At 46.9% G+C, this 20,474-nt stretch overlaps 1 protein-coding gene across 1 annotated transcript in view; it reads right to left on the reverse strand.

The window, feature by feature from the left end:
- ACACB (acetyl-CoA carboxylase beta) overlaps window positions 1-20,474 on the reverse strand; it is a 3,851,763-nt gene that overhangs the window by 3,546,419 nt on the left and 284,870 nt on the right. Inside the window, exon 2 of the mRNA XM_069619430.1 lies at window positions 17,292-17,901. Within this exon, the coding sequence (XP_069475531.1) occupies window positions 17,292-17,836 (545 nt within the window). The 5' untranslated portion in view covers window positions 17,837-17,901. The remainder of the gene's footprint in view (window positions 1-17,291; window positions 17,902-20,474) is intronic.

Consider the following 20,474-nt stretch of genomic DNA (forward strand, 5'->3'; position numbering starts at 1 on the left):
CACCGCAACACGTGGCTTTGACTTGGTGACACGGAAGTCAGCCTGCAAGTCATCCTGTGCTGGTTCGGTCAACAATATGGGCCAGGTTAACAAGGCCTGAGCTGCGATGGTGTCAGCTGCATCTCTACAACCCATTGGGGGGGGCATAGGTGTCCCTGATTGGTCCTCCACACAATGGCCTCTTTGGCCACCCTGCACATCCTGGCCATGTCCCCTACGGCAGACACCTCTTGGAGGTCGGCCACCTTTGCCTCTCTTACCACTTGGTCGCCTCCCAACCATGGCACTGATGTTCTTGTGCGAATGGGAGGTGCAGTAAACAATTGTCCTGGGCAATTGGGGTGAAAGGGGCAGGGTACTAGATGGAATACGTACCCTAGTGCTCTAGCAAGGCTGTCTGTGACCCCTGGGGGAAGATGACGGGTCACGCAACACTCAGGCACCCCGAAAACAAAATGTAATGTGCACGCGACCCCTGGTAGCCCACGTGCGTGGAATAAAGAACCTGCACTACGCTGTGGCACCCAGAAACACAAAAATAAGCATACGCGTGGTACACGCAGGCTACAATGACCTCTGAATGGATATGCGACACACGGGGGCAACCACAGTTGAAAAATACGTGCGCGACTCACCGTCTGCCTGGAAAAAGAACATGAAAAAGACACGCGTGTGCGCGTTGGCAACACCCCCGCCAAAAGAATAATTGAACGCTGTCTGAGTGTACAAGGAGTATGAACTGGAACCGTTGTGAAGTAATCGCGTGTGAACCGACAAGAAGTAAAACAATCACCCACTCGCTCTCCACAAAAAGCACGTACAAGAAAATGGCGTTCTACGTGTACCTTTTAACCCAGCCCACACGTGCGACATCACTTACACGCGTATGCGCTAAGGGCCTTTCCTTCAATTACACACAGTGACACACGGACGTGCATTTTCTGCACATGTACAATCAACATGCACCCGTGTGGAGGGAAACGCCCATGCGCGTTACGTCACAAATCACTCCGTATCAAGCTGGCCACGCGACAACACAGGGAAGACCACGCTCCTGCCCAGAAGGCCATTTTCCTGCCCCCCAGATCGACAAGCCCACTCCCACCTGCCCTCTGCTGCTGCCTGCCTGCTGGCCACATGCCCTGCGATTTGGTGCCTGCACGTAAGTCATCTGCAGGGGTCCAGTTGCTGTGTCCACCCCTGCTGGAACAGTAGACTCCCGACTGAAGTTCCATTGTTCCACAGCCCAGCAGCAGGACCCAGTTGCCCACCCACACCTGCCTCAGGGGTTGCCATGTCGGGGGAAACACCATCAGAGAGCACTGGCAACCCCCATCCAGAGAGGCAGAGGGCTACCAGCTTCAGTGCCGCAGAAGTTGGTATCCTGGTGGAGCAAAACCTGGTTCTGGAAGGACATTGTGGCTGCCATCAACGTGGAGGGGGTGGCAGCCCGCGACATGGCACATGTACGGAAGCGCTGGGAGGACTTCAGGTCCAGGACCCTCAGCAAGGCCGAGCGCCTCTTGGAGCCAGCGCATTCGGAGGGGTGCCGGGCCCGCCTTACCAACAACCAGATGAGGGTCCTGGAACGTATACGCCCAGCGCTCCACCTCCAGGTCCTTCAGAGGCAGACCCATCTGAAGTGGAGCGGAAAGTGTCCATGGGTACTGATTGGACGCAGTGCATGTTGAGGTGTGCCAGGAGTGTGCAGCTTGGACATATGTCTGGAAAGCCCCATGTATGGATGTGTATGTGCAGGGACATGAGTCTGCCGCATGTGAGTCCAGTCATGTGTGAGTCACATCAATGGTGTATGTGTTCAAATGCATGATGCATGGATGCATGTGGGGATGCACACCTGTTTGCATTTCTGTGTATATACTGTGGCATAGTTGTGGTGTGACACATGGATGCTGGTTCCACCTTCATGTATGTGCATGGCATACATGTGCGTGAGTGTGTTTGACATGTGTGAGAATGTGATACACCATGGATGCATGTGACACAGACATGTAGGAGTCTGATTGGCAGATGTGACATAGTTGCCGATGATTTCACTGTGACAGATGGTAGAGGTGTCCAGGTGCATGTATGTCTGGTGGCGTGTCTGCATGTGTTCGGCACTCCCTGCGTTGCATGTGACATCAGGCTAACCTTCGGATGCTCATGCTGTTGTATATGTATGGATGTTGCTGCCTGATGCAACATTCCTGTTAATTTGCGCATGTGTGTGGGTTCGAATGATATGTGTGTTGGGAGTGTGATGCCATCTGTGAAGTTTGACACTGCCACTCATATGCAACTGTCATGTGTGTATCAGACCATTGTACAGTGCCCTGATGCCTGTGTTCTGTCTCTCCCTGTCTACAGCGTCAACTGAAGAAGAGGGCAGAGATGGTGCTGTGGAGCACAGCGGCAGGGATCCCACCACCAACTGGAGACGCAAGGCCCAGCTCCCCTCCCGGGTTGTCATCTCTTCGGAGAGTGAGGAGTCTGGTGCCGCGCCCCCGGCCACAGCTGCCGAGGGTAGGTCCAAGAGGCGGAGGTCAGAGGTGGACTCCTCGGCAGCAGAAGGGGCAGCGGAGACCCCACAGGGGCCTATGGAAGAAGATGGCACGGAGTCATCCAGGTTGTTGGGGGGTTTGGTTGAGGAGGAGGCCGTAGAAGGCCCATGCACGGGGCCTGGAGGGGGGATTCCACTGGTGCTAGTGGTGCAGTCCAGGGGCAGGGACAGGAGGCAGCACAGGTGGCCGTGGAGGTGCCTGTGTGTAATCCTGTCCCCGATCCTGTGACTGCATCATCCGGCACCAGCAGGGATGCCTTCGTCCAGACCGGTTTTCAGGGAGGGGATGCGCACACAACAACTGGCCTTACTCTCCCTGTGGACATGGCGATCCGGGACCATGTTGAGCCTGTCCTGGCTGGGGTGGCATTGCGTCAACATGGCATTCGGGATGACGTGCAGGGTTCCCATGTGGACAATGCACGTTATTTTGGATGCCTCGTTGACCGCGTCAACCTACTAGGACGGGTCACCAGTGCTGGGTTCCTACGTGTGCTGGACCTTCTACCGACCCCCTCCTCATCTGAACCCCCTATGCACCAGTCGTCCTCCGTGCCATCTTCCTGCCCACGTATCATCTGGGAACCCTGTGGAGCTGCCCCTGACCCAGCGGCCAGGCTGGTGGAGGACACATCCCTGCCACAGTCGGGAGTCGGAGGTCCAGCAGGGGTGGCTACCCCAACAACTGGACCCCAGCAGGAGGAGGACGTGCAGGCATCGACAGGCAGGGTACATGCACAGCAGCATGCAGGCTCAAGGTGGGAGCGATGATGGCTCGGGGCCATCAACATCACAGGGGCAGGCATCGGCCAAAGGGCAGGAGGACCCTGGATTGGGAGTGTCTTCCGTGTGCCAGCAGTTGGGCCGGCAAATAGATGCGGAGCGGCGGCGGGCGGAAGAGGCAAGGCTCACTATGGTCAGGGTGGAGAACTCCATGCGCAGGGCGTTGAGACGGGCCGAGTGCCTCAAGGCAACTCGCAGGGAGTTGGAGGAGGACATGGCTGCACCCCTGCGAGACCTCGGGGCCAGGGAAGAGGCGATTACAGTGTAGCAGCCCTGTAAGCTGGTCCAGGGTTAGCGCATTGGGGATTTCAATGCCGTTTCCTTGCGCAAGGGGCGTTCTTGGGGGCGTAACTGGCGCTGCGGGGTGTTCGCTGCGCCAGCGCTCAAAATGGCTTGGAAATTCCATGAATACACAGTGCGCCAGAATGCTGTTTAGCGCACACGGCTGGTACACGCTCCCTTTCTGCGCTGCTTGCGTGCACTGCCTCTGCGCTGAAATCTATGAATTACTTGGTTCGTTTTTTATTCCTTAGTCCGACTTCAGGCAATAGTCGATCTCACTCTCATATGAATCCTGTTAGGGAGAATTCTCTGTTAAGGCTAATCCCAACCCTAGTGAGTCCCCCAGCAGCTTTGCTGAATTTTTTGGGGTTTAATTTTTTCTCCTGCTAAGAGTGAGACTCTTTTTCTCCCACTCTTAGACATGATTTGAGATATCCTTTGACTTTGTAATGTGTTTAATGGGCTATGGGGTCTTTTACTCCATAGTGTTTCATGTATTTTTGGTAAGTGTGTTACACAGCACACTCATTGCAGTAACACAGGGGTGTCATAGTGACCCCCAAACATAGACTCCATACCCTGGGACTGACTACTGTCTCCCAGGGCATGTAAAGTCACCATTGACTTTACTAGTCTTAAATTGGGAACGGAACCAGTACAAACCATCATACTGTGAAAGTACTGGTAGGGTTAATTAGATTGCCCCTGGGTCTGTTTTTCGAGGGAGCACTGTGTAGTCCCCCCTCGTTGAGTTTCTGGCTGGTGGCAGTGGTTACCACGCAAAATATTCCACCGGAATATTTCCTATGGGATTTTCCCATTCATTTTAAACGCACCACTTTTTGGTGCAATGTTAAAGATACCGCCGGGTTATTTATTTAATAATTATTCCCCGGTTGGGTAACTCCAACCCAAGTCGAGCCCTTTGTTCCACTTTTTGGCGGGATTCTCCACAGAAGCCTCCAAAAGTGGTGCCACTCTGTCTGGGTCTACAGGATGTTTGGGAGGGGGGTTTAGGCACCCTGGACTGAGTTGCCTTGGCAACTCAAGTCGCACTCTCGTGTGATTGGCCCAGTGGTGAGCCGCCCGACTCACCACTTAGCATGTTTGAGTGACAGCTAGGACTGAAGAATGGGGGTTTGCTGCATAAAAGCAGGGCTTCGGGGACTGGAACTTCAGAAGTCGCCACTGGACCAAAGAATCCGAAGAGGGAGAAGCTGAGCCGACCGGCAACGATGACACCACCGGTGGAGCCCTGCTGAACCGTCTCACCACTTTTCCCGACGACAGAGGAGATCTTCATTCCGAAGAGTCTTCTTCCTTTGACTGGTGGGGATAACCAGTTTGCCCGCCTTTTCGCCTTCCCGGATCATCTCGTGGCCGCCTTGCCTGTGCCAAGCACCCCGGCAACCGGGATACCACAATTTACCACTAACGCGAATAAAAGGGTAGTACCTTTTAACCAGAGAACTCCGCGGCTGGTTTCTTCCCTGGCAGTGCAACGACCTTCAGCTTTCCTCCGCGTCGAGATCTTCTCTTCCTCTGGACGACTCCGCGACTTGCACCCGCTGCCAGGAACAACTGCCCCCGCTGGAGGATCCTCTTCATTTTAAAGGTACTGTGTCCGCCTAGCCGCCCTTGCAACGGTCTGTACGGGGTGTCTATTAAATCCTCGACTTACTACCTGGGCTGACCCTAGGCTGGCTAACTGAACTTTTCTGAGCTGAACTAATTCCTTTTTGAACTCTCTGCAAGACTTTTTCAAGCCTCTTAAACTGTGTGATCTTGGGCGCATTGATGCTCTGCTCTCTCTAAGAGGGAGCCTGGCCGCTGAACTTTTTTTTTGCTCACAAGTAGACTTTGACTTTCCTGCCTTGCTGGGTGCTTCTCAAGTATTAGTGTTGTGTGCTTTTCTAATTTCTGCCTTTTCCCTCCCTTTTTTGATAACTTATTGGAGTGCCATCTTCAGTTAAGCGCTCACCTCTGTCTGGAAATAAGTGGTGTTAACTAAGACTTGTCTAATAAGGAATAAGGGATGTATATATATTAATTGTTATTGTTATTGTTATTTTGCACTTATATAGCGCCTTATATACCATTGGTATGGTCTGAAGGCGCTGGTAGGTTGAACGCCCTTGGGAACTGAAGTTCAAGTCAGTAGAGAGAGTGGGGAGGGTCAAACGGCGCGTGTGCGCACCGGGTATGTGTGCAGCTGGTGCGTTATTCGTGAAATAGCTGCTTCTTAGCGGTAGGTGTGGTGGTTGATGTCAGGGGTATGTGTTAGTTCTGGCAGGATTTATCCAGACCGACTGTGGCTGCGTTAGGCCTGAGGAGAACGCCTGGCTGGGGGGGGTGTAACCAGCGGTGTTTACTTAGAGTGATGGGGAGTGAGCGAGAAGTGTTGGTATGAGAACAGTTATACCGAATGGTGTCATAGTATCTCTGTGTTCTATTTGAGTGGTGATGTAGAGGAGAGAGTAAGCGTGGGGTGTGATATGGTGGGTTTACATGCTCTTCCAAACGTTCCCTGCATTCCAGACCATACTGGAACCAGCTACACTTCTAAATACACATAGGCTGTTTGATACGCTTCTAAGTGCAACTTTTCTCAGAGAGGCTATAGGGCACAACTTCTAGATGTCACTTTCTCAGAGAGGCTATTGGGCACAACTTCTAAACGCAGCTTTTCTCAGAAAGGCTATTGGCACAACTTCTAAATACACATAGGCTATTGGGTACACTTCTTATTGCAACTTTTCTCAGAGAGGCTATTGGGTACACTTCTAAATACATAGAGGCTATTGGGCACAACTTCTAAATGCAACTTTTTTCAGAGAGGCTATTGGGCACAACTTCTAAATGCAACTTTCTCAGAGGCTATTGGGCACAACTTCTAAATGCAACTTTCTCAGAGGCTATTGGGCACAACTTCTAAATACACAGGCTATTGGGTACACTTCTAGATGCAACGTTTCTCAGAGAGGCTATTGGGCACAACTTCTAAATACGCATACGTTATTGGGTACACTTCTTAATGCAATTTTCTCAGAGAGGCTATTGGGTACACTTCTAAATGCAACTTTTCTCAGTGGTAGGTGAGAGGTTATTGGGCGCAACTTGTAAATAGACATAGGCTATTGGGTACACTTCTAAATGCAGCTTTCCTCAGAGAGGCTATTGGGCACAACTTCTAAATACATAGAGGCTATTGGGCGCAACTTCTATATACACATAGGCTATTGGGTAAACTTCTAAAAGCAACATTTCTCAGAGAGGCTATTGGGCACAACTTCTAAATGCAACTTTTCTCAGAGAGGCTATTGGACATAACTTCTAAATGCAACTTTTCTCAGAGAGGCCATTGGGCACAACTTCTAAATGCAACTTTCTCAGAGAGGCTATTGGGCACAACTTCTAAATACACATAGGCAATTGGGTACACTTCTCAATGCAGCTTTTCTTAGAGTCACATTTCTATCTAGATGCTGCGCAAGCTAGGTTCATAATTCTAATTGTGGTGCATGCTAGGAATCACATATGCTAACAATCACATTTCTGAAATGCCATCTAGGTGCGGTTTTTGCTGACAATTACATTTCTGTCTAGATTTGGCGCAGACTAAACTTGAGATTCATCTAAGTGTGGCATATGCTAACAATCATTATTTCTACCTAGATGCGATGCGGGCTAAGGTTGAGAGTACCATCTAAGTGCAGTGTTAGATTTGGTGCAGGCTAATCTTTGTGGTTCTCTCGGGGTGTGGTACTGGTTAACATTATACTGCAGGCCATTGAAAGGTAAATTAGAGTGGCAGGAGCTTTCTGGAGTAGAGTAATTGCTCTACTCCCCACCCATGCCAGCACTTACAGTTTTGTTGGTGTCTGGTGGCTTCATTGGCTTCCCCTGCTGACACCTGCAGACACTCTCTGGAGCCGCCCTAGTGGGAGCTGCCCTTGGCCATGGGGCCCTTAGCCGCAGGGGCTGCCGGGCAGAGGGCTGCCCTGGGAGGGCTGGTTATGAGATGAGGGGCAGCCAATCACTGTCCGTGGGTGGGATGGGAGGCGGGTTGGAGGGGGAGAGACCAGGAAATGGTGGCTGGGGCTCGTAGGGAATGCAGACACTTTTTCAAGTGTTTTTGGCCCAAAAATGGGCGCCGCGCATCGCTGCTCCACTCACCTGCCTCCATAATGGGAAATGGAGCTGGTGGGAGCATGCGAGCGTTGGGCCCCGATGCTGCACGCTAGGCAGCCAATCACTGCCCGTGGGCGGGATGGGAGGCGGGTTGGAGGCGGAGAGACCAGGAAATGGTGGCTGGGGCTCGTAGGGAATGCAGACACTTTTTCAAGTGTTTTTGGCCCAAAATGGGCGCCGCGCATCGCTGCTCCACTCACCTGCCTCCATAATGGGAAATGGAGCTGGTGGGAGCATGCGAGCGTTGGGCCCCGATGCTGCACGCTAGGCAGCCAATCACTGCCCGTGGGCGGGATGGGAGGCGGGTTGGAGGGGGAGGGACCAGGAAATGGTGGCTGGGGCTCGTAGGGAATGCAGACACTTTTTCAAGTGTTTTTGGCCCAAAATGGGCGCCGCGCATCGCTGCTCCACTCACCTGCCTCCATAATGGGAAATGGAGCTGGTGGGAGCATGCGAGCGTTGGGCCCCGATGCTGCACGCTAGGCAGCCAATCACTGCCCGTGGGCGGGATGGGAGGCGGGTTGGAGGGGGAGAGACCAGGAAATGGTGGCTGGGGCTCGTAGGGAATGCAGACACTTTTTCAAGTGTTTTTGGCCCAAAATGGGCGCCGCGCATCGCTGCTCCACTCACCTGCCTCCATAATGGGAAATGGAGCTGGTGGGAGCATGCGAGCGTTGGGCCCCGATGCTGCACGCTAGGCAGCCAATCACTGCCCGTGGGCGGGATGGGAGGCGGGTTGGAGGGGGAGAGACCAGGAAATGGTGGCTGGGGCTCGTAGGGAATGCAGACACTTTTTCAAGTGTTTTTGGCCCAAAATGGGCGCCGCGCATCGCTGCTCCACTCACCTGCCTCCATAATGGGAAATGGAGCTGGTGGGAGCATGCGAGCGTTGGGCCCCGATGCTGCACGCTAGGCAGCCAATCACTGCCCGTGGGCGGGATGGGAGGCGGGTTGGAGGGGGAGAGACCAGGAAGTAGTGGCTGGGGCTCGTAGGGAATGCAGACACTTTTTCAAGTGTTTTTGGCCCAAAATGGGCGCCGCGCATCGCTGCTCCACTCACCTGCCTCCATAATGGGAAATGGAGCTGGTGGGAGCATGCGAGCGTTGGGCCCCGATGCTGCACGCTAGGCAGCCAATCACTGCCCGTGGGCGGGATGGGAGGCGGGTTGGAGGGGGAGAGACCAGGAAATGGTGGCTGGGGCTCGTAGGGAATGCAGACACTTTTTCAAGTGTTTTTGGCCCAAAATGGGCGCCGCGCATCGCTGCTCCACTCACCTGCCTCCATAATGGGAAATGTGCGCCATAGTGACTGTGTTTTGAACTTGCTTACAATAATAGTGCTGGAGTGTTTCTAAGTGTGTCTTTAAATAAATAATTATATACTTTGATACCAAAGCTCTGGTCAGTGTTTGCTTGTGCTACTGTATTTTGGTACCTATCTTGTATACTCTATATACTGTCTAACTCTTCTTGAGAGAAGTCTGGCTGCTCAGCCAAAGCTACCAGGTAAATCTGGGTGGTACAGACTGCTACCAATTGGGTTTACTGCCAACATCTGTAGTCCTAAGCCATTTGCAGTGGGCCCTAAGGGAACTGCACAGGTTTCTGCCTAACAAATCCATAAGCATCAAATTAATTTTACACAAGAAGTTCGCTAGCACGTATGCTACTTTATGGTTTGGGTTTGCCAACATAGACCACATGTCTTCTCCGCTGAGTGTTACATTTTGCGTTACCACATGGCCTAGATGCATTGATCTTATCGGTCTCAGGCCAGGGCAGTACAGGTTTAAGTGCTTCAGAGTCTCTAGATGTTTCCCACAATATCGACATGTCAAATTTATGCCACTTTTTCTAAATCTAAAATTTAGACTCACTTTTGTATCAAATAAGTTAAGACAGAACTTCAACATGAGTCTTTGATGCTTAATATTTGGGGCTTTCACCATGTATTGAGGTAGTTTATTCCAGCTTTTCCCTTCTTTTGCTGCGTCTTCCATCAATTTATAGCAATTTCTATCAGCTATTGTTGTACACCAGTCCAGCTCCCATAGTTTTTTTTCACCTGGTTTGGATTCATTTTTAGGGTTTCACAGTCTGTTTGTAGATCTTTTAGATGGTTTACGCAAGCCACAGCGCACTTCACTGGAGTTGAGTCAGGGCTCCCATTCACTAAGTCGGCTAGAATGTCAAACTGGGGTGTACGATTGTCGATGATGGTCTTTCTATATATGGAGAGCATATTCCAAAGAACTCTCGCATTTAACAACACCAGACTTAGTTCATATCGCAAGCATGCAGCTGCCAGGCCTTTCCGTAAATTTAATATGCATCTCCAATATAGATTTTCTAATAGCGGCCAGAGCGCAGAAGGAGCTCCTAATGCACATTCTGCTCCATAGATTAAAGTTGGGACTGTTTTCTGGTTGTAATGAGCAATTATAGGCTGTAAGGAGAATTTACCATATTTCCTGTTTATCATGGCACCTCGACAAGCCAGTTGTTTACATTTTTGCTTTGCGTTTTCCACGCATGGATAGTCGTTCAGGTTGCTGTTTATCCACATACCAAGGTACTTAACCTTTTTTACACGTTTCAGCGGTTCATTGTTCAGCCACCATGTTGGTTCATTGATTTTATGGCATCTTTTAGCTCTTGTGAGATCTTGCAAGACCAACATTTCAGATTTTGCTGGATTGATTCTTAAGTGGTTTTCAGACACGTAGCTTTCTAGGGCTGTTAGTTTCCGTTTGAGCCCAATGGCCGTCAGGTCCAACAGGACTATGTCATCTAATTAGAGTAGCCAATCTAGTGTATTGCAATACATTTTTGGAGAGAATGAGCTGACAGCACTAAGTGTTTCTCTGATGTCAAGTAAAAATATGCAGAATAGGGTGGCTGCTAACGGGCATCCCTGCTTTACACCATGATTGGTCACTATCGGCATACTCAAAGTTCCAGCGTTGTCTAGTCTGATTTTAATTTCCGTCTCTGTATGAAGCGCTTTAACTTTAATGGGACCTAATAACTTTTCCGGACAGCTCCATTTTGTTAGCTTGGTCCATAATAGTTTACGGTTGATCGTGTCAAACGCATTTGACAGGTCCACGAAAGCTATGTAATTTTTTTTTTGTTGTATTGCTCCCATCTTCATAAAATGTATGATGATTAAATTTAAACTACAGCCCACTCCTTTTACAAAACCTGACTGCCTTGGATCCAATCTACTGGCTTCTTGAATCCACTTTAGGAGCTGTCTCTGTAATTGTGTTGCAAATAATTTGCCCAGCACGTCGAGGAGCGCGATCGGTCGGTAGTTCTTTGGATCCGACCGTATGCCTCTCTTAAAAATAGGCACAACAATAGCGCTCTTCCACGATGTCAGGATCTTTCTGTGCCGTAAAATTGATTCAAACAAGACATAGCAGAATTCCATCCAGAAAGCAGGATGTTCTTTCAAAATATGGTTTGTAAGCCCGTCAGGTTCGGGCGCTCTGGAGGAGCTGAGTCTCGTGATGTTACTTAAAATGTCTTTGTCAATCTTAATTGTCCACTCGGACTCTGACACTGGTTGACTGATATCATTTGATCCTAGGGTTGTAAATATGTTGGAATAATGGTCAACCCATGTGTTTTCAGACACCATATTAGTTATTAGCGCTCCTTGTGGTGCCGTCATGTCATTCAGATATCTCGAAAAGGCGCTTGTGTTTCTTTTGGCAAGTGTTTCCATTATGAGCTCTGCATCACGTTGCAGCAGAATAGTTCTGTGGCTAATTAGCCAATTTTTATACCGTTGCTTTCCTTGTTTGTTCACTCTTTTACGTTCTTCTAGCGGGAAACTTTTGCATTTTCTAACTACTTTGTTCAGTTCTTTTTTCTTTTTAGCTACTTTGGAGTCCCAGACATGTATTTTTCTGAAGTCTGGTCTCCCTCTCCTCACATCCGTTTCTCGGTATGTTCCCAATAAAGCAGTGTATTCTATCCGATCTTCCTCTTGTTTTTGTTCTAAGGATTTTAACAGGGAAAACTTAATTGGATCGCCTAACCTTAGGCGATTACGTCCCGATTCTACTGACAGATGCTCTGCCCTAACACATTCTCCAGTTTTGTGCTGATATCTTTCGATGTCGATTTTAAGCATATGATGGTCACTTTGCGGCATCTTTATAACTTGTATATCTATTCCTCGTAGTGTCACTGGTTCGACATTAAAAAGATGCACATGTCCTCTTGTGTTCCAAGATCCAATATGGAATTTTCCCGTTTGTTGTGGGGATTGGCATTAGTTCTTGTTGTGACAATTTAACGCCTTGGCTACCCAGTTCCAATTTTGTTCATCAATATCATCAGCAATATTTTTCTCTTCTGTCTGATTTGACTTGGTCACAGTGATTTGAATCTTGCTATTGGTTGTAGACTCGCTCATTCCATTTTCGCCAATATTTTGTTTATACGTCAGAGTAGATCTCATCTTCTCTGTTGTTAGATTCTCAATGGCATGCTTTCCAGATGATGTGTGGGTAAGTGATGTGTCACGTCCAAAGGTTACTGAGGGCGCTTTCCTCTTGATGATTTCCGTAATATCAAACCCCAAAGAGATGATAAAAGGGGATGTGTTCAGTATCAGATTGTGTATGATGTTAGGAGCAATAAGCAGAACTACGCAATCATGTATGCGTTCATCCTCAAATTCAACAGTTTGAATATCGTCCGTAGTCACCGTCCTCAACTGTGGAATATGATGAAAAAGTCTCAATACATTGTTCCTGTTCAGTATCTGGCCATCCTTCTCTTTCTCCAGCCGTTCTAGTCGTAGCAGATGTTGAGCTGCAATTTTTGAATTTTGAGATTGTCGTACTTTATGTCTATTGTTAGACGGATAGGGATTGTAATTTGTCTTTTTTTCCCAACAATTGCATTTGGCCAGATCGAAGGTTACCTTATTGGTCTGGGTGGACTTTTGGCAATTTCTTGATGAGCTTGTTCAGGCACTCTTTTCAACTTGTCTATGGCAACGTTAGAATCCAATTTTTGAAGTTTGAGTGCATTCACAGCTTCAATTAGTGATCTTCTTGCATCCAAAGTGAGAAACGTTTTTGGAATCTCATCCAACAGCGAGGTTTCCGTTTCCTCGCTGTTCTGACAATTTTGAACATCTACAAGGACACATCTTCTTCCACTTATCTCTGGTAGCCTTCCGTTATTGACGATTGTGGGCCTGTTAGTCCGATCATCTTGCGGGTCCTTATCGCCGCTCCGTGCAGGAACGCACTTCTCACTTTCCTCGTTGTTTTCATCATCACTTACAACAGAGGTGCTTGCCTTAGAAGATGTAGTATCGCTCTGATCTGTTTTGTTTCCAGTTTTCACAGTTCTCATCACTTTAGGGGATGAGAGGTTACTAGACTGTTTGTTTGGCTGTGTCTTGCCAACATCACACAGTCTTATTGTACCATCACTATGGGCAGACAATAAGTCTGAAGCACTCTCGTCATGACCTTGTGGCACTGTCTGCTGGATCTTAGAAGCTACTTTGTTTGGAATATTAATTTTCTCGTTTGTTTTGTGCTGACAGTTATCTGATGTGGTCTCCAAATTGGGGTCTTCTGTTCTTGGATGCAGATCCTCTCTAAGATCAATTATCACTTGTTTGGGTATGGACACCAAGCCATCTTCATGTGATCTCTTGCTTTCCATAACCACAGCCGGAAGCTCAGCTGTCTTACCGTCAGCTATAACGGCCTTGCTTCTTGTATGCAGCTCGCTATTGATGTTTTTCATTTGCAAGATTGCTAACACTTCTCGTGCTACTTCAGCTAGCAAGCGCTTGTCAGCCGCGCTGCTTTTTATTTGCTCCATCATTACTCTTGAGCTTGCTTCATTTCTAATACTTTCCGTTGTCAGCACTTGTTTGTTTATAGCAATTTCCTGTGCCACCAGTATCCTTTTTGTATTTATCGATGCAATCAATGTATTCTGGTCTTTTATGCTCTCATTTAGTTGTTCATAGAGTTTGGTAAATGGGGACATTGAAATTGTAAGTGCAGCCATTATCAAAGGATTTAAGTCCTTGGTCAGCAGCTCAGCAAGCTTTCTTGCCAAATCTTCATGATGATGTTCAGTCTTCCTCTTCGCGCCATGTCGTGCGGCTCGTCTTTTTGAGTTATTGCTCTCATATCTCACATACGGCGAGTCTGTATTTGAACTATCAGATGATGAATCAGTTTCACTCATTACATCAATTTTATTCGATCTTGTTAAAGTTTTTGATGAGTGCTTTTTCTGTGAATGAGTAACAAGATGTTCAATACTGGATTCCACTCTTTTCCGTTTTAGCGCTGGCATCATTAGCGATTCACCTTGACCAAATTCCGGCTTATCCATAAATGACAACTGTTGTTCACACCAACAGGCAGCTGATCATGTTTACACAGTTCTTTTGCTCTTGTGATTTCATCAGCTTCACAAACGGACTCTGTTGTGTGTTGTTTTCCAATTTTGGAGTTTAGTGCAATTAAATCACCCAGAATTTTGTCAGAAACAGCAATCGAATTACGTGTAAGCGAGTCTCCATCACTGCAATGCAGACTTTCGCATGTAGATGTAGTCAAGCTTGAATTAGGTATGCAATCTACTGCTCGTCCTGACACAGTAAATTGCCTGTTCTTATTATTTCTGTGATTGGTAAGATTTGCACTGTTCTCTTGTATTACACTGAGAACAGACTCTCCCACTCTTATGTTTGTTAATGTATTTTTATCTCCAAGAGCGAGGGGGCTGTCACAGGTATATTCGTATGGTGTGTGGCTCCTCTGATTTAACTCTCTCTCTTTCACTCCGAATAGCTTGTGTAGCGACCCTGCAGAGTTCCTCGCTAACGTTTGAAGTGACAGAACTCTCTGCTTTCCCATGTTATCTTGCGCAGGGACTATGCTTACACTATCTTTCAAGCTATCACTTTTCGATGCAGACAAATCATTTTCAATGTGGTTTTCTATGCATACAGCCACACGGACATCACTTATACCGCAAGGCACTTGTGTGCTCTCACAAATTGTGAACACCAGGCTGCTAGAAATGCTAGAAATGCAGTCTAGAAATACGTCGTTCACTGCCGAGGCAGAATTAAGAGAGCTACCACGCTTTCTACGAATAGCAGAGGCTTTCAGGCTTACGATAGAAGGAAGTCGGCTGCTCATCACTTCTTCGGATCTTGCAGACAGAAAGCGTTGTTGGCGTCTAGTTAGCGGATGACATCCGACCATTTCGCTGGTAAGGTCAGTGAAGTATCCGGACGTGGACATCTGGTTCGTAAGGTTCCTAGATTCGTCCGGAGAGCTGCCTTTATGTCAAGCATTACGAGAGGGGTCAACCTACTTTGTTGGAACGCGGCCAGCCATAAAACCGGCGATAGCACCCGCGCACCCCAAGCAACACAAACAACACTCCTACGCAATCTGCGTCGCTCCGCGACTGAGGCAGGGTTTTTGTACTGAATTATGCTCCTCCTTTGGTAAAACGACGGTGGGCAGCCACACAATCCACCGCAGTACGAACAGTTCAGTTCAGTATTAACTGGTAGAGCTACCAACACAAACAACACTCCTATGCACTCCTAGAACGGGAATTATAGGTGAATTGTGAATTGAGGGAATATGGAAAGAGAGGTCGAAGTGATCATGCAGAGGTCTATGTAAAATTCCTTGCAGTTTCTAAAGTCTTCGACAGTGAAAGATCTTAAATAAAAACGTGGGGAAGGGAACCCCACCTGAACAACAAGACAGGCTTGAGCCCGGCAGAGGGAGGCCTGTGCAGAACTGTAAGAAATTGTGTGATAAAGTGAAACCAGACAGGCTCGAGCACGGCAGAGGGAAGTCTGTGCAGAACTGTGAGCATATGAACTAAATATTGATGGCACAGTGCGTGAAGCCTAAGGAAGTGATTGAACTAACAGAAATTGAAAGCAATAGATTGAACTGTTGAACTATACCAGTAAGCCAAAGTGTGCAAGACTCATAGAACTGTGCCATCCACCTATCCTTTGTTTATTAAGAAACTCTCTAGACAGCTTGGGGTTGAACCTGGGGAAGGGAGTTGGTGCTGAAGCCATTCTGACATTTCTTTTTGACACACTATCTTCAATTTTGTATTCCCTTAACACATTTTTCTATCTTGAGAAGGAGGGCATGGTTAGGTTTTCTTAGTATAGACCTGTTAATTTTGACTATACTGGATGTATTTTCTATTGTTTAATGGTTGAGAGTACTCCCAATTTAGAGTTAGGGCCAGTTAGGAATTCTACCATCCTGAGGAAATTCATAAATAATGTTTTTTGAAATTTGTATCCATTGTGTATGTGTCTAATGTTCGATACCATGCCTTCCTTACAAGGTGCTATGAGATAGCATAGTGTTCCTGAGAATCATGTAGAGAGTGCAAAGGACTAAAGTCAGAGACAAAACTACTGCAGCTTAGTGAGGAGGGTGGGGCAGTGTGGTGTGGTCAAAAGGGCCAAAGTTAGGGCCAGTAACAGAAAAAAGAAGCATCAAAGCAGAAGAGCCACAGCTGGAGGGAAGCTTGAATTCATAATATTTGGATACAACTTTAGTCCTGAGCTCAGTAACTGGTAGCGAGCCAATGACGTATATACTGAGATCAGAGAGGGAAGATGCAAAGAAGGAGAAAGATAGCTGGGAGCTACAGTCCAGCCACTGCGTGCTAAAATGTTAGTTAAAATTGAGAGATAAGACTTTGGTAGTGGGCATTTAAATGCTACCCAAAACAAACCATGTGGGTTAGGAATATCAACACTTGAGAAGCAGAGTGAATTGGGGTGGGATAGCTTGCCTATTACATTGCAGAAGACTGTCATGTACAGGGCAAAGAAATCTGTCAGTATATCTTCCAAACTATCCAGACAGAATTTGACCCAGAGTGGGAAAACTTGGATCGCAGGAAGATCCTCTTAGACCCTGAACCTCAGGGGCCTTATAAGCCTTCACATACATAATTGAGAATAGGGAAACTATGGCAAAGTCTACCGACAGAAAGACTTTATTTTGTTTTTTCCTTTGGTTCAAATCGCCAATTCCCCCTACCGAAGATGGGCACTTTTTTGTTGTTACTCCACCATCCTCTTTCTGAAAATGAACCTTCTTACAAAACCTATCTGTCCTTGTGAAAGTGAGAGGTATGTGAAGTCATGAAACAGCTCTGGTATGGCATGATGTGAGAAAACAATTTAATATCTGGCATGTCGAGGCTTTTGACTTTCACTTAGCAGTCCTATGAAAAAGAAACCCCCATAAATCGAACAATTTAAGAAATAAGTGTAAATTGTGCATACTATTTAATTTGGAGGAGAACTTTCTTCTCATAACCTTTTCACTTAACATACTGACCATAATGTTCTAATTATGCTTCATTTACATAAAAATAAAGTTTTGAAAAGTGAACGTGTGTCTCTTACCTCATCGTTGTAGCAGAGAGTGAAGAAAGAAGATATGTTGAACTTAAACTTGAAAAGCTACCTTTTCTGGATGCATTTATCGAAGATACTGCAGAAAATTCATCATCTGAAGAATTATCTTCTGATGATCCCAATATGAATGTTGACAGGGCTCGTCTTGCAATTCCTTTTCTTTTTTCAAGAGAATGATCACTGGAAGTGAATTTAATTTGCCTAAGAGTGTTATTTGATGACACAGGACGTTGCCCTTGAGGGAACACTTGATTCTTTGGCACCTGAGATTTCACTTTTGAGGTTGACTGTGCATTAACATTTTCTTGTTTTTCAAAATTATTTCCTGGTTGCTGTGCTCCACTGTTGGCAACCTTAGAGAACACGTCTGTTGTGTTATTGGGTGCAACAGTAGTTGACACAATTTGGGATTTGTCCTGAGAGGGAAGCAATAATTCTTTGGCTGGATCTTTGTCTTTAAAGGCTGTGGGTGTGTCCTGTCCCTGAGATTGTGCCTCAGCATCCATATTGGTTTTTGGTTGAGAATTTTCCATCGTTTTCTTAATACACAGCAATCAAATCAGACTTGAGGCAGGACAAGGTGCACCATTTGCTTTATCTAGAAAACAGAAACAAGAATTATATATACATGCCAGAAATGTCAATAGGTTCCTACTCTTTGCAAACAAAAAGGCTCTAAACTAATATATATCAATCATTATTTCAGAAATAATGCATGACGAAGATGCATACCGATAACATTAGCACTCCGATTACTTTTGTTACTTTTGGATATGCAATAAACCATTGTATACAGTAAGGAAGGAATGGTATCAAAGTAAGACAGACACAAGTGGCCACAGTTCTAAGGTGTTTATTAAACTGTAAAATGGGTGAGATAAACACCTAATCTAAACCTAAATCTAAGATGGGAGCCCGCTACGACCATCAAATAATCATAATACTGTCCAAGTGGAGACTGTTCAAATAAAAAGGGCCTATACTAAAAAACCTATTGCCAATCCTTACCGCTATGCTCCAAAATAGTGTGGGATAATGTTTCACAGGAAAAGAAAAAAGTGTTCACAAAATAGTAGGTCAGGAGGTTATGGCCGGGGTCTCCCTTTTCCACGTTTTTAGCATGGGGCACAGTGGAACTCTGGAGCACAGCACACCTCTGGGCTTCTCTGGCACTAACCTACAGTTCCTTTTCTCTATATCAGAGCCTTCTGTGCCCCAGTCTCTTCTCATGCAAAGTCTCTTACTTCAGAGGGCCTGATACGTCAAAAATAAAAAACAAACGTTCCTTCTGCAAAACAACAAAACAAAAGTTCCTTCTGCTAATCTTCACACCGGTTGATTACCCTTCACCCTTGGATCCCCCTCTGCCGGGCTCCGATCCTCAATCGTTAGCCTCCCTCAGTCAAGCTCAGACCAATCACTCACTGTGGACATCCCTTAGTCGGGGTCATACTTGTCGTCATAATGTAGTTCACTTAGCTTCTTCCAAGGCCAAGGGAAACAAGGCCAATAACTGTCCTAACCTGTCCTCAGCCTTCCTCGCCGTTCGGCCAGAACCTCTGTCCTTTTTCTGGTCCACTACCCCTGTGACCATCAGCAACGTGTACTGAGCCCTCGCCAAGACTAACTGCCACTGACTCTTTGATACAAACATGTCACCGTAAGTCTAGTAATTCTATTATTGATTACTTGCACTACACTGCCTTGTTTTACCTATGCTCCAGTATCTACCTGTGCTATCTATTAGTATATTAGTAGTATCTATGCTCCAGTAGAGTTTAGGTTTGCTCTGCACCTTATGCTTGTCCTCATATCTGTTCATTAGAAAGAACTGCAAAGGTGTAACTTACTGCCTGCGAGCCACAATATTGCCCACCATGATTGTAGCTCGAGCAAAGTGCAATGCCTCTATTGTAATCTGCATCTAGCCTAGCACTGCCTCCCACCTAGCCTATCCCAGTAAGGTTTCTCATAATATTCACTGTAACCTAATTGCATATTATGCCTACCTTGTATACACGTGATGAAACTGCATTTTGTTGAACATTTGGCAAACCGCATTTAGCCCTTCTGCTAGAACTGCCTCCCAGTATTCTGCTAGCCAAACTGTATGACTTGCCTACTGTGCTGAAACTGCTGTATCCTGTAGTACATTTGGCAAAACCGCATCTAGACCCCCTGCTAGAACTGTTTTTCTGCACTCACACAGCTGAACTGTATGATATGCCTATGTTGCTCTGTCCTAGGCCACATCTGCCATTTTGAGTGTACCTATGGTCGCTTATAGGCCACATTTGCCCTCTTGACTGTGCCTCTTGCTGTTCGTAGGCCACATTTTACCATGCTCCTTACCAGGCTTACTTACCACTGTGAACATATGCGTGTTAGCACATTGTATTGCCCACTACGATCTGTGACTACAGCACTTGACTCTGACTATTTGCCTAACCTATTGCCTAGACTATTGACTAGCCCAGTAGCGAAATTAGAACCTCTGAATCGTTGTTTTACCCTTATCCTAGTCCACTGTGCCCTAATCGAGTGACCGCCTACTGTGCCAGCCTTAGGATCCTGTGCTCTCAACCCACTTATCTATACGACACATTATATAGTACTATATCCTCAACTCTAGCAGAATGCATTTTAGCACAACCCTATTAACATACGCCCCACTGCTGTTATTACAGTTTATACTGGCAACTATGGACCAATTTAAACATGCACCCTGCCCTACTCTCCACAGAAACTCTAGGCTTCGCGCTAGAATCTCCACCCTCTACGAACCGCAGTTACCTAGCAACGCCTATTTGAACCGCCGTACCATACCCAAAAACCAGACTAGGAGCTCAACGCAACCTAAACCACAATTACCTGCTAGCACCTCAATGAAAGAACCCATCCCGGTTACTTCTAACACCAACTGTCTACCTAAAACTACCTCCATAACAGGAGCACTGATCAATGCTAGATCAGTCGTGGCCCACGCCACTGAAATAGCCGAACTCCTTACCTTAGATAACCTTGACCTCCTAGCAGTCACAGAAACCTGGCTACATGACGCAGCAGGTCCAGCCCTCTCCCTAGCAATACCCAAAGAGTACCAACTACTAAGACTAGACCACCCTAATGCCAGAGGTGGTGGCTTAGCCATCATTGCCAAATCCAACCTGA

The sequence above is a fragment of the Ambystoma mexicanum genome, chromosome 10 (assembly GCF_040938575.1).
Source record: "Ambystoma mexicanum isolate Mex_15411 chromosome 10, UKY_AmexF1_1, whole genome shotgun sequence".
NCBI classification, from domain to species: Eukaryota; Metazoa; Chordata; class Amphibia; order Caudata; family Ambystomatidae; genus Ambystoma; species Ambystoma mexicanum.